The sequence below is a fragment of the Verruconis gallopava genome (genome assembly GCF_000836295.1).
Source record: "Verruconis gallopava strain CBS 43764 unplaced genomic scaffold supercont1.153, whole genome shotgun sequence".
NCBI classification, from domain to species: domain Eukaryota; kingdom Fungi; phylum Ascomycota; class Dothideomycetes; order Venturiales; family Sympoventuriaceae; genus Verruconis; species Verruconis gallopava.
In genome coordinates this window covers 1-12,484 of record NW_015622289.1, presented here as the reverse complement: position 1 = coordinate 12,484, position 12,484 = coordinate 1, and the positions used below count along the sequence as shown (strand labels likewise).

At 53.4% G+C, this 12,484-nt stretch overlaps 3 protein-coding genes across 7 annotated transcripts; 2 read left to right on the top strand and 1 right to left on the bottom strand.

Annotated features, from left to right (window-relative positions):
- Window positions 1-341: 341 nt before the first annotated feature.
- PV09_09737 lies at window positions 342-4,312 on the top strand. 2 transcript variants are annotated; one of them, XM_016363855.1, is made up of 3 exons: window positions 342-1,628; window positions 1,772-3,750; window positions 3,817-4,312. In XM_016363855.1, exons 1-2 carry the CDS (start codon window positions 808-810, stop codon window positions 2,172-2,174), a joined length of 1,224 nt encoding a protein of 407 aa, XP_016208323.1. In that variant the 5' UTR covers window positions 342-807; the 3' UTR covers window positions 2,175-3,750; window positions 3,817-4,312. The 2 variants fall into 2 exon arrangements, with proteins under 2 accessions (XP_016208323.1, XP_016208322.1); XM_016363854.1 differs by having other exon boundaries at window positions 1,772-4,312.
- Window positions 3,765-6,410, bottom strand: PV09_09736. Of its 4 annotated transcripts, none has more exons than XM_016363852.1 (3): window positions 5,936-6,410; window positions 4,061-5,867; window positions 3,765-3,998 (listed from the first exon to the last, which is right to left on the bottom strand). In XM_016363852.1, exons 1-2 carry the CDS (start codon window positions 6,271-6,273, stop codon window positions 4,307-4,309), a joined length of 1,899 nt encoding a protein of 632 aa, XP_016208320.1. In that variant the 5' UTR covers window positions 6,274-6,410; the 3' UTR covers window positions 3,765-3,998; window positions 4,061-4,306. The 4 variants fall into 4 exon arrangements, with proteins under 4 accessions (XP_016208320.1, XP_016208318.1, XP_016208319.1 ...); XM_016363850.1 differs by having other exon boundaries at window positions 3,765-4,202; window positions 4,361-5,867; XM_016363851.1 differs by having other exon boundaries at window positions 3,765-5,867.
- Window positions 6,411-7,734: 1,324 nt separating this feature from the next.
- Window positions 7,735-10,866, top strand: PV09_09735 (uncharacterized protein). The gene has a single exon (XM_016363849.1). The coding sequence runs from the start codon at window positions 7,991-7,993 to the stop codon at window positions 10,688-10,690; it is 2,700 nt and encodes an 899-aa protein (XP_016208317.1). The 5' UTR covers window positions 7,735-7,990; the 3' UTR covers window positions 10,691-10,866.
- Window positions 10,867-12,484: the final 1,618 nt, after the last annotated feature.

Here is a 12,484-nt window from a genome sequence, read left to right as displayed (position 1 = left end):
AGACGCAGCCTGTGTGATGACTTAGCGCGGTCGCATGAGCGGGAGCGATTGGGCGCGCGCGTCATTGAGCTCACCTTTCGATCCTGCTTCCTGCTGGCCGTTCTCTACCCGCTGAGTCACTCGCAAAAGAAAACAAAGGGGCGATGGAGAGAAAAGAAATCACCGCTGCGCTGCGTGCTGCAGCACGGCACTGGAGGAAGGCGGAGGGAAAAGGCGGCGGTGATTGTGCGGGCGACCAAAGTGCTGGCTGCCCGCAGAGTCCCTGGCGGCTTCGCGACCGGTTTCCCACGCACGCTGTGGCCTGTGACTGCCGGACTTCCAGCCGAAGTCTTCTCAAAGACGCTGCTGCACGGGATTTCCTTGCTTGTGTGCTCTTGCGCCGTCGTCTTTTGGACCAAAGCGCCCAAGACCTAGGAACGGACGTTAGAAAAAACCCAAACCCCCCAGCCGTTGGCATGGCCGTGGCCTCTGCTCGTTCTTTGCTATCCACCCGGTCCGTTCATCTGCTCCACCCGTAGTCGCCGGCCACTTTTCTTCTTGGGACTGCGGATCAAGCTGATCAACGCCTCTTGACCCTCGCCAATACAAGTAGGCAAGTTCGCGCACAGAACAGCTGGCTAAGATTGCCCGCGACATCGGAGCCATCCTCCTTGCTGGCCTGGCTGCCACCAACTCAAAATCGCACCGCCTACCAACTAAATCGCCGTCACCCACGCTCGCGCAAGCTCGCTCGCTCAGAACTGAGGAGGCTAACGCTCTAGCCGAATCCTGGGCTTCCGGCTCCGGCGGCCGCATGAAATCCGAGCGATGATGAGCGTGCTAAGTTCGCCCTCGCCTACCCTCTCTCCCAACCCGGGCTTTGCGCACGATCAGCCGCACCACAATCATCATCACCATCACCAGCGCTCTTCGTTCGCAAGCCTGCGACGGTCTACTAGCTCCTCTCATCGCTCCTACCGCCTGTCCCCCTCGTCGAGCCAGGCCTTTCCCACCAGTCATGCGTCGAGCCCGGCGTCGTCGATCCACAGTTCCGCCACCTCCAACCTTCCAACAAGCATCGAACTCACGCCCACGTCTGCTCCCAAGCGGCGCGCCGTCGACGAAGGCGGCAGGGGCTACGCGCTGAGCAAACCGCAGACTGTCGACGCTGGCACACAATACTCCCCTACCGACTACCCGCCCACTGCCCACCTGCGTAGACCCGCTATGGCGTGTCTGTCGAGAGGGCAGGACGCGCAAGTTCACACGACGGCAACTGATACGGCTCGTAATGTCGGCGTTGGCGGCAGTGGCAGCGAGGATGTCGACCTTGTTAATGAGCGGCTTGAGCGAACAGAGTCCTGCACCCCGCCGGAACCGTCTTTGAGGCAGGATCCGCGGCCACACACGCCAACAGCCGCTTCCTCAAGCTCGGCCAGTGTGAGTGTCGCGTCTTCGACTTCCAACGATCTCGACTCGCCCACCAAGAAACCTCGAGGTGAGACATCGGTCAAGGTTATGCCGCTGGACTATATGAAGTGCGACGTTCGTGACTTGGGCATCGTCATTTCGGACATGCTGATGGAACTCATTCGCATCAATGATCCATTGCCGGTCAGAAATGAGCAATTGACGAGGTATCACTCTAGGTATGGCCACCATCATCTGTTATTCTCCTCCGGATTGTCGTTTGTTCCGCTACATACGCCTACCGTCTATCGTTCGTACAGGAGAAGAAGGAACCGGTCATGGATGTACTTTGGAAGGCAAGATTGCTAACTTTGTGCTGCAGAGCACCACCAGGCATTTCCGTGCACGATTATCTAACTCGACTCATCGTGCACGCCACGCTTTCACCACCCATTCTTCTCTCTCTCGTTTACTACATTGACAAGCTCTCTGCGTTGTACCCAATCTTCAACATCAGCTCTCTGACAGTACACCGCTACCTCATCACGGCTGCGACTGTCGCTGCGAAAGGTTTGAGTGACAGCTTCTGGACCAATAACACATACGCGCGTGTCGGAGGTATAAGCGTTCGCGAGCTGGCGCTGTTAGAGCTTGATTTCCTCGAGCGAATGGACTGGAGAATTGTACCTCCCGCGGATATTCTGGTGGACTATTATAGGAACCTAGTCGAGCGCAACGACAATTATGCGCTCGAGCGGCAGTCCGATAATAGCATGCATGGCTGATGGAAATATACCTTGATCCATCTTTGGCGATTCTGAGCCAGAGAATCACGCGATCGTTCCACATACAAGCCTCCTTCTACCAGCAGAAGAGCAATGGGCTTTGCCTTGTTTTGCCTTTGAAGCGAAAGGCCAAACTGCAAAATCCGACTAATCAAAGCACCGGCTGAAGTCGCGCCATTGCCAGTGACAATTTCGTTCAAGTGGCTCACAGCGTGAGGTAAGACAAGGAACAACGGTTTGACGAAGTAGTCTTGGTTGTACCGGACTGCCCGGGATAGCTGGGTCAAGACGGTGCAGAGGTCCAGAAATTCCTTCGCTTTACCGTGGCCACATTTCTCGTGCGGTGGGCGGTCACGCTAAGGTCAGAAGCATTTCTCCAATCGTTCCGAAGAGGCTCTTAGTCTCTGGAAGGACATTGTCGTTGCCAAGTGACCCAAATTGAAATGGGTATCGGGATCATGCGCAAGCCGAAAGCGAGCTGCAGATATTTCACAATGGCAAACTTATCGAACCATCCACGATGGCAAGAGAGCAGACGGAGGAAGTATGTGGACAAGGTGTGATGTCCAGAGACAGGAAGTCAGTGTTATCGCATAATTCTTGCCCCTGTGCAAGGCAATTGTTGCAATGAACTTTGCATATGTCTGGCGACTAGAACCTTTGTAGAATCTGGCAACGGACACAGAGTAGAGGCGTTTGGATTGGCGGGATCGAGACTCAGATTCGTTGGGCTACGAATGACAGCGTTTGTGTCGCATGGGCTGGACCATCGCTGGACTTGCAAGGCTCCTGTGGAGCCTTGTTCAACCTTTTACGAGGCGGAGGATTGCTTTCAATACAAGTTGAACGTCAAGGAATATTGAATACCCTAGGCTGGACGCTAACGAAAGATTATGGCTAATGGAAGAGTTTCCTATCAGAGCTAGTCGCTGATGTTCACATCTTCATCCTCATACTCGAAAACTACATCCAATCACAGGTAAAGGCCAAGATGAATTTCAGTTTGACGATTTAGAATGTTCAGTTCTAGTCGTCGCCACGAACATATATGCATCATGATTAGATGCATGATTAAGCAAATACGCTTGGGAAGATCTGCTCAGATAGAGAGAAAATCAATCTTTAATTAATAGGACAACATGCTTTCAGCGTCACATCTACATGGATGGCGAGGTACTTGCCGGGCATTCAGCTCCCTAACATGCTGACCTTGCATATGACTTACAGGGCGAGAAACTACGTCGGACGATGCGTGGAGGTGAAGCGGAAATAGGGACAAGGAACACAGTGTTGGTTTAAAACAAGTCTGGGTTCCTGTCAAACAGTACAGGACAAATAAGCACAACACTTTAAGCAGCGATAACGTCTTGCGAGCATTTATCGTCTCGCGGCTGCTTTCGGGCCCAAGGGTAAAGAAGAAAAGAGGAAAGGAAAGGCGAAAAAGGACCACAGCCAAATCTTAGCTTGGGCTTGTGCAGAAACACGAGGAAGAAATCTTGCTGCCCGTTCGCGAATGGACGCTATCGTCGAGCGAGCTGGATCTTTAACTCTGTCACGACACGAGGACAGATATCAGGTACGTTGTTCTACGGCTCACGCGCTAACACAATACAGTCACTTACAAAGAATATGTGACGCATAGACTCCCTTAGAAACATGATGCTCAGTTACCAGGAATGTTACATAGGACAACATACTACCGTCTTATGCTACTGTCTTCTAGTACCTTCTCTTTCTTATCCTCAACTTTACACAGGGGTCGGTATGTCGGTTGATCGATTCTAAATTCTTGGCAGATGAAGCCTTTGCCTCGTTAGTAACTGGCTGGCCGAACTTGTTAACCTGAAGGAGCGAAAAGCTTGGGTGATCTAAGGTGTCATATCTACCCTTTCTCGAGCCCACGCGCTTTATCTCCGCCAAACCATTTCAAGGTGGCCTAGGCTCTGGACAGGAATGTTAAGCAGCCGCAGCTGCGATACTCAAGCCGTTTAGCCGTCCTTCGTTCTTCCAGTCGTCTAGTGTCATCATCTGTCATGATTGCTCAAGTATTAGCCAGTGCTTGGACATGTGTGTACCCATAGCACAAGTATTTAACAACGGCTAAACAAGAAGATTTAAGCAAAGAAGGGTAGTTAGAAAAAAAACCGAGAAACTAAACGTTGAGATGGGCGGGGGAAATGGCTCACATAGTGATTCACACCCCTGCCCCACAGTCCAGATCGTACAATTTTGGCCAGCGCTTCTGGCGGCGCTGTCTGCATCATTTTGTCTAGGCCACCTTCGCTGTTTAGATAGCTTGGTGTGCAGCCGCCCATGCCCGCCAAACCGACCGAGTATGTGGCAACGAGATCACCCCATGCCTGCTCAGCCAGCTGGGTTGACTCAATCAGCGCGCCAGCGCCATGTCTCTGCTGTGCTGTGCTCAATATGTACGCCACATGTCTAGCGAACACGTCGGCGTTGTACACCACGTTACCAGACAAAGACGCCTGCGCAATCCCACTGAAGAACAGGTTGGGGAACCCTGCCCGCATCAGCCCGTGCAGCGTACTGACTTCGTCGTCAAATGCCTTGCCCATGTCAATCCCGTCGCGGCCCGTGATACGCACGTCAAACCGTGCCGTTGGCGCTGGACCCCTCGTCTTGTAACCCGTGCTGAGCACCAGGCAGTCGACCGCATATTCTTTCCCCGCCACTATGAAACCCGTCTCCGTAAATGAGTCTACACCATGGCCGTCCGTGTCTACGAGCGTCACGTTGGGCCGATTGAATGCCGGCAGGTACTCGTCATGAAAGCACGGCCGCTTGCACCACGTCGGATACCAATGCTTAAGCTTCTCCGCTGTCGCTCTGTCTTTGACGGTCTCTTCAACCCGTTGCCGGATTCGCTCTGCACGAGGCACATCCTGCACGTGCAGGTCATGGACGTACTTGGGAACCTCTTCAGGCGCCAGCACGCCGTCGTAACCCCACGCGGTGCAGTACGAGGGGTTGCCTATCGTCCACTGGTCCGCGACTAGATTATCCTTGGGTGGGGGATTCTTCTGGCCTAATATGTCTGCGTAGTTTGCGTTTCGAGCTCTCCACCAGCCTTTCTGCGACGTCATCTCCTTCCACCATGTGGAGTCCGTTTCGCGCTGCCCGCGAATGTCGACCGACGACGGCGTGCGTTGCACAACGTATAGATGCTTAGCATACTTGGCTAGTTCAGGCACCGTTTGGACGGCTGTAGCGCCAGTTCCAATGATGGCTACAACCTTATCTTTGAGTTTGTCCATGGCCGGCTTGTTGTCTTCCGAGGTGCCGCCAGTATACTCGTAATCCCAGCGTGACGTGTGGAACATATGCCTGTCGAATCTATCAAGCCCTTTCACAATGGGAACCTTTGGATGGGTAAGCTGACCGCCACCAAGCAACACGTACTTGGCTCGTATAGTTTGGTCAAGGTCCTTTCGATCGCGCGTTGTGAATTGGGTGTGCACAATCCATTCTGCTTTTGAATTATCCCACTCCATTGACTGCGTGTGCTGTCGAAAAATGGTTCGGGAGCGTAGATTCCACATGTCTGCTATGCGCTCGGCATGACCGCGTAACTCTGGACCATATGAGTACTTGTGCTTGGGCATGTATCCAGTCTCCTCGAGAAGTGGCATGTAGATGTAACCTTCGACATCGCACATGATGCCCGGATATCTGGTTTAAAGAAAGGAGTACGAAGTCAGCGTTGTCTAGAAACATCAAATAGCACGTTGCTAAAGTACCTATTCCAGTACCATACGCCGCCATATCCGCCTGCAGCGTCGACAAGGACAAGTTCCTCCGGTTTCACGCCTGTCTCGATTAAGCGGACAGCGAAAAGAAGCCCGCTGAATCCAGCGCCCACAATAAGGTACTTGATCGTGTTTGAAATATCAACCGATAACTCTGTGTGGTCGTCCGGCCGAATCCAAGGATCCTTCTGGATCCATGCCCACTTGTCAGACGTTACCGTATCAATCCACTGCTCCTCCCCCTCTGGTCGCTCCTGTAGTCGCTTATCGCGTTCAGCGACATAGCGAGCCTCGACCTCCGCTATGCGAGCCGCGTCGATTGACGCCATGGCTGTTGTAGTCTAGAGAGTTCAGTACCCCACTCTTCAGTATATATTTGTGTATGTGTGGCAAATTAGTAGATTATAAGGGAAGCAAGATCACGCCTGCAAGCGATAAAGAAACTCCAGGTTCCAAAATTCGCGAGCGCTAAAGCCCAGTGTTGTGCCGTACACAGCCGGTCACAGTCAGCAGCATAGTCTATTTATAGGTCGTCTGGGCCAGTATGTCTAGATCCCTTCTCGACTCGACTAGGAGGACCTGAAAACGATTCATGCCCGAGAGTACGAACAAGGTGAAAAAGGTATGCAGGCGTAGGTCGCCTACTCTGCGTGGGCAATGTGCTCTGAAGAGCACCCGCAGATTCGGTCATCTCCTTTCCGCTCAATGACTGGCGAAGAGGAGCTGAGGTCCGTACTGCCCCGCTAGCCAGAACCGAGGTTCATGGTCGTCGACTCCAGGTCCAACGACATCAGAGCACATTGAGTCTCGCTATGTGGTGTATGACTTTTCGCTCTATGTGCATGCCGTCACCTCTGTCTTGCTATTTTCGGAGATGTATGCCTCTGTCACAAATGTGCAAAGGAAGGCTCTACAGACCAGGCATCGGCCACCAACAAATCGACCCATCTCTTGGCAGTGTGCCGAGAGCAAATACTGGTGAACGCTATGAGCCGACCCGCTTGTCTGACTTGTTTGATGCTATGTGAAGTATTTATGCGGCTGGCCCCTTCTGGTGCAGTACAAGTCCATTGAGGCATACTGACAGCATTTCGACTGGGACAAAAGCAAAAACAAAGCAGGAACGCTTTGAATGTTTCCGCCGATGCAAGAGATCCTGACTTGGTACCTACGCAGCTCAACAGGTCTTCATGGTTTTCTTCCAGCGTGGTGGCAGAAGTGCTTAATACTAGTATCTCTCGATGCGTTCGGAAAACACAGCCAACAGGCGTTTTAGCGATCCACCTATTGAACAAGTACGTGATCAATCATGCAAATAGGATGGCATGAAGCAAGGCATATGGGATTTCGTGGGTGTCGACAGAATGCTCCGTTCTGGCGGAGAGAATGCGCGAGAGAAGGACGACGAGTTTGCAAGCCATGTACGGATGAGAGCGCCACCTGGCCTGCTCGCGCAGTCCGCCGGTCTTGGGCATCGGCCGCCCACTGCGTCTGGCTTCGGACGATGCGCAGGCGTGCCTGGCCGGGCTGACGGGGAGAGCGCCCTGGACGTCGGCGGCCTGCAGCGTCTCACGCGCTCCAGCCCGGCGCTGATCCTGTCCCGCTCGCTGCACAGGTCCTGTTGTGTGGGCCTGCTAGACCTACTTGTAGTTCTGGTGCACAAGCGCCAGAGCCGGAGCTCAGTTGGGGTCGGGCCGGGCTGGCAAAGTGAGAGCAAGGTTGCCGCAACGAGCCAGCTGGACTCTGGTTCACGGCTGTATCTGCACCCCACATCACGACGTCGCTCCGTCACGTTCGCCTTACCTTACCTGCCGCACCTGTCCACGGGCCTCTTCCTCACTCCCCCGTCCTCTCTTTGCTCCCATTGCGAGCCCTCTTCGTCCCTCTCGTTGTGCCTCCGACCATCCACTTGCCTTTCCTTCCTTCCGTTCTTCCTTTCTTGCTTCGTTCCTTGTCGCCTCCTCCCGTGTCTCTGCCATCTCCCTCCCCTCGCACGGCCTGCTTCCGGAGAACGGGTCTGTGTTGCTGCTACCGTCCATTTGGCTAATGGCCATATTCAGCGACAGGCCTGCTCCCGCTTCGTCCAGAAGATACTCACCCCAGTACGATGCTCACCACCTCTGTGACGCCGGCCTAGTACCTCCGCCCAAGCACAGCGCACACACTGCCATGGATCCTGATCCACGTCAACGGAACGGCCGTGTCGCAGGTCTAGACGAAGCCTGGCGATACCAACAGCAGCCAAATTTACAGAAACACCACTACGAGCATTCTCCAGTTCATATTTCTATGCCACGTAATGGTGTTGTTCCTCCACCTGCTCCTAATCCCCCACGAGTCCGCCACGACGCGGGTTATGAGCAGGCAGTCCGGCGCTCACCCCAACAAAGGGTCGTCTCGAACCCGGCTGGTGTATATCGGTCAGGCTACCCATCTCCAGCGTCCCTGCCTAGCCACTCGCGCTCGTACTCTGGCCCGGGCTCGCGGCCGTCGTCAAGCCACGCCAGTGATGGACCGCCGCTCGCACCACCTCCGCCGCTGTCCTTCCTTTCACACGTGCGAAATCAGAGACGGAGGAGCTCGAATACAAGAGACGGACAGCCCAAGGTGCTCTCCCGTCGAAGCAAACTATGGCCGCCAGAGGGCTATCACAAGCGCGATGGGCTGACGCTCAAAGAGGCAGAGAAGCTGATTACGCGAGGCGCCTCGACATTTACGGGATATGCCCATAACATCAAGCACGCTCCCGAAGGCCACTTTAGGTTTTTCGCCGTCATGGACGAGGAAAGCGGCACACGGACAGACCGGGCCACCTTTGATCACGCATCTTTCGAGAGTATCACTCTGTCCATGCACGGAGCGCCTAGCAGCCGCTTCCCTTGGATGTCCCTCGAGCAGCCGAGCATGGCCTTTGCATTTGGCAAATCTCCTGGCACGACTACACTGACTTATTACATTGGAAAGTCCGGTAGCCTGCAACCTCCCGTGGCTTTCGGCTCCAAGGTAAAACCCCGCAAGATGAAGCTTATTAATATTCTTGAACGGTTGCGCGACCTCCAGATGCAAGGTTTGCAGGATGAAGAGAATTTCGTGCAGACGTACCACTTCCTGTACGAGAAGCTGATTGAGGATCCGGATCGCGAGGATAGTCCGCACTATGAGCGCGCCTTACAGATCGCTGATTTGATCACGGTTCTAAGCAACCCTGACTGGATTGATTTTAGCTTGCCACGGTATCAGGTCGTGGCCAAGTTTTTCGACAGCCATGACGAAAAGATCAGACGCCGGTTTTTCCACCAGCTCCTGCTTGCGACGGAGCTGTACCTACGTATCGAGGCGCCAGTGCACGAGGAGAGAGCAAAGGCGCTCCTGCTAGAGCAGATTCCGCCAAAGGTGGCCTGGGACTTGGCGCTCGCCCGCCGCTGGTTGGAGCACATGTCCATCGAGCGCATGGCTCTGTCAGAGACGCAGTCCACCTTCTCATTCACACTAATGAGTAAGAGGCAACAGAAGGAAGCCCTGTGGCACTTTGCGCAGCTACTCAAGTGGCCAAATCTGGGAGAACTAAACTACATTCTTGAAGAGAAAGACGCGTATGAGAAGTCAATTGAGGACCGTTCCGCTGATGCCTTGTCCTGGTTCACTGGCGTGGTTCTCCCTGGGCCCACACTGCCGTGGTTGCTAATGAACACACTCATTGACTGCGATCGTGACACAGGCGACGAATTGACAACTCTCACACACATTCACCCTAACTCTGGATTTCAGTATCGTGCAAACACGTACTGGTCCACGCAGTGCATCGTGGGAAAGGTGCTGGGGGCCAGCCGCGGCGTTCGACAGGCCGCCGGCTGGATCGGCCCATGCTATTACACACCCGAGCTCGAGCGCGCTCAATGCGTTGTCGTTCGGCAGTTGGAGCCGCTAGATCGCCTGCTCACAAGCTACGACGTGAACTCTATGCACGAGCGCACCGCACCCCTAGGCCCAGATGCTGACAAGTATCCTGTCGGCGACTACGACTTAATCGTGCCAAATACTAATGTTGTTGAGGATATTATCCGTATACAAAAGCTCAGCTTCAACCCTCGTATCCCCAACAATCCAAACAGGGTGGTCTCGCAGTCCTGCGATGAATGCCGGAGTGGCAGTAAGGTCTTTGATGCGGCAATTGTGTTTGCCTTCGCTGAGAAAAGCCTGCCAATTCGTCTCCGCTACAACGTCGACTTTGTCATGGCGTTCCCCTGCGCGTATGGTCCCCATCCATTATACCACGAATACAAACATCGCATCATCCGTGTCGACGACGGCCTCGCTGAGCTGACAAACTGGCCCGCGCGTAATGGACTCTCGCGCACGAGCGCGCGTGCTTCGAGGTCTAGGAAGGTGTCACCGACTGTAGAAGGCGATGATGCAAACGACCGTTTGTTGGTCTCCCGGGCAGATATGGCGCTTTCTTTGAACCAGCCAGAACCGCGAATTGGAGACGATAGTTCCTCCACCTCGACACCCAGTGACGAGAACGGTTTGGTGCGCGAGGTACTCGTCATCGAAGCCTTCGGAGTCAGCGATAACGAGGTGTTTGCCCGCGCATGGTGTGCGCAGTACGGTGTTGGGGCCGTCATAGCCAACGTGCGGGAAACATGCGTCGCGTGTGCCGTGAGGGAGGCTTTCGCAGCTGGGCTAACGGTTACGATTCTCACTGAAGGGGGTTCAGAGAAGGAAGAGGATCGGGTTACCATGTGAGCTGTACTTCTTTATGAACTTCTCGTGGCGAGAACGCTGCATTTCTTTATGACACAGCAGCACAGGGAACCCTTTTATGAGGCCGAGCTTCTATGACCTTGAAAATTGTTGACGGTCTTAATGTGTATAATAACGAGACTGACGCATTATGATAATGGTTCGAGAAGGTCCTTGACTTTCCTTTCCTCTTCTTTTCTTTTCTTTTCTTTTCTTTTCTTTTTTTTCTTTTTTTTTCTTTTTTTAAAAAAAATGTGACACAAATTCCTTCATATCCTTTATTATAAGCGAAAGTATATGTGTAACCACCTAGTCATCCCTACTCTTTACTGATAAAGAAGCTGCCTCAGACAAGTCTGCTTATACTTGTGTTCTCCGATCCATTCGGACATGCACGCTATTCAAGTAATAAGCTCGTGATTGTCTTGGAATGGCCTTGTCCTTGTTCTCCGTATAGTCCATTTGGCCTCTGTTTGGTTCGAGCACGACAGACAGCCTTTCACCAGCGTGCTCTGCCTATCCCGGTTTCCGGACGAAAGGTCCATAACTTGAGCCACTCCTCGTATTTTGTTTCCAAAATGCGAACGACAGCATCTGCCTTAGGATATGCTTTCTTCTTAGACCTCGCGCGAGCCTTCCCTCCAGTGTTTCTGACCTTGGTTGTACGCACCACTATCATCTCTCTATTGGTTATCGCGGCTGCAAATTTGATGAAATCGTTCTTGGTCTTGGACACAGGCAACCTTGTCAGTTCTGGTGTCAAGTGTCTACGTGTCACGCTGCAACGGTCTTCAACACTTGGAGGATCTTCCGAACTATCGCTTTCTCTCCGAATGTTTGCCGAAGATTTTTTTTCATCTAAGTTGATTTTTTTCATCTAAATTGATTTGATTTCAAATGCCACTTCTAGCTGAACAAAAAGTGCCATAATGGGTGGACTACATCACACGCTTGTATGACGTGAATTCTCATGGAAGTGTTTTGTCTTTGAATTCACTAAACAATTGCCCACCCTGTAAAAACAACGATATTGTATGACCCGACATGATCAGTTATTCTTTTTCTCCTTTGCCCTGGAGCTAGTCAATTGCAATCATAACTTTTCCTGGTCTGCAGTGACGCAAGGGCCTCAAAATAGAACAAAACAATCGGCCGAAGCTAAAACCGGGAATGGCAATGAGCAATAGACTGATTGGCGAGACCTCGGAAGGGAAAGCGAAAGGATGAAGAAGGCCAAAGAGCTCTACAAACGCGGAGCAAGGTCACCTTCAAAAAAATTTTCCCCAAGTTCGACAAGCCGAGCGCGCATGCGAAGTGGCCGTCAACGGGTACCGAGCAGGCGTTGCGAGAAGCGCTGGTTGTCAGCTGCGAAAGTCCTGTCGCGAACGTGGCAGGCCTCGCTGTGGACTGTGGACGGATAGCCGCTGGCAAACCCGTTTCCTAAAGTCTTGGGGACTGGCCGGAGCGCAAACCGCCCTTTGGGGGCGTGACGCGGTTCTAGGCTGTCTCCTCCGTCGGCACCGAAGCTTCAAGGCAGCTCTCGTCGCGAGAGGGGGGCTGGCAAGTGAGGTGGAAAGTGTTGCGGGAATCTTGGTGGGGGCAGAGGGAAGGGATGTCTGCGATGGCGACGCTTGAGTGATCGAGGGTTGGCTGTCGACGGGTCCCGCCGTCGGTGGACTTTGTTGGATTTGCGACATAGCCACGACGGACCGGCCATGGTGTTGACACGCTGCTCTGCTTCGGCGGAGCGAGTGCGGCTCTTGTACGTACTGAGCGCGGCCGTTTCCTGCGAGGCGG

Bases quoted from the DNA above. Each gene is read 5' to 3' on its own strand.
- PV09_09737 (XM_016363855.1), top strand. From the start codon at position 808: ATGATGAGCGTGCTAAGTTCGCCCTCGCCTACCCTCTCTCCCAACCCG. The intron at 1,629-1,771 runs GTATGGCCACCA...TTTGTGCTGCAG, and splicing joins TTGACGAGGTATCACTCTAG to AGCACCACCAGGCATTTCCG.
- PV09_09736 (XM_016363850.1), bottom strand. From the start codon at position 6,273: ATGGCGTCAATCGACGCGGCTCGCATAGCGGAGGTCGAGGCTCGCTAT. The intron at 5,868-5,935 runs GTACTTTAGCAA...TCTTTAAACCAG, and splicing joins GGCGTATGGTACTGGAATAG to ATATCCGGGCATCATGTGCG. The intron at 4,203-4,360 runs GTGAGCCATTTC...CAATCATGACAG, and splicing joins GCAGGGGTGTGAATCACTAT to ATGATGACACTAGACGACTG.
- PV09_09735 (XM_016363849.1), top strand. From the start codon at position 7,991: ATGGCCATATTCAGCGACAGGCCTGCTCCCGCTTCGTCCAGAAGATAC.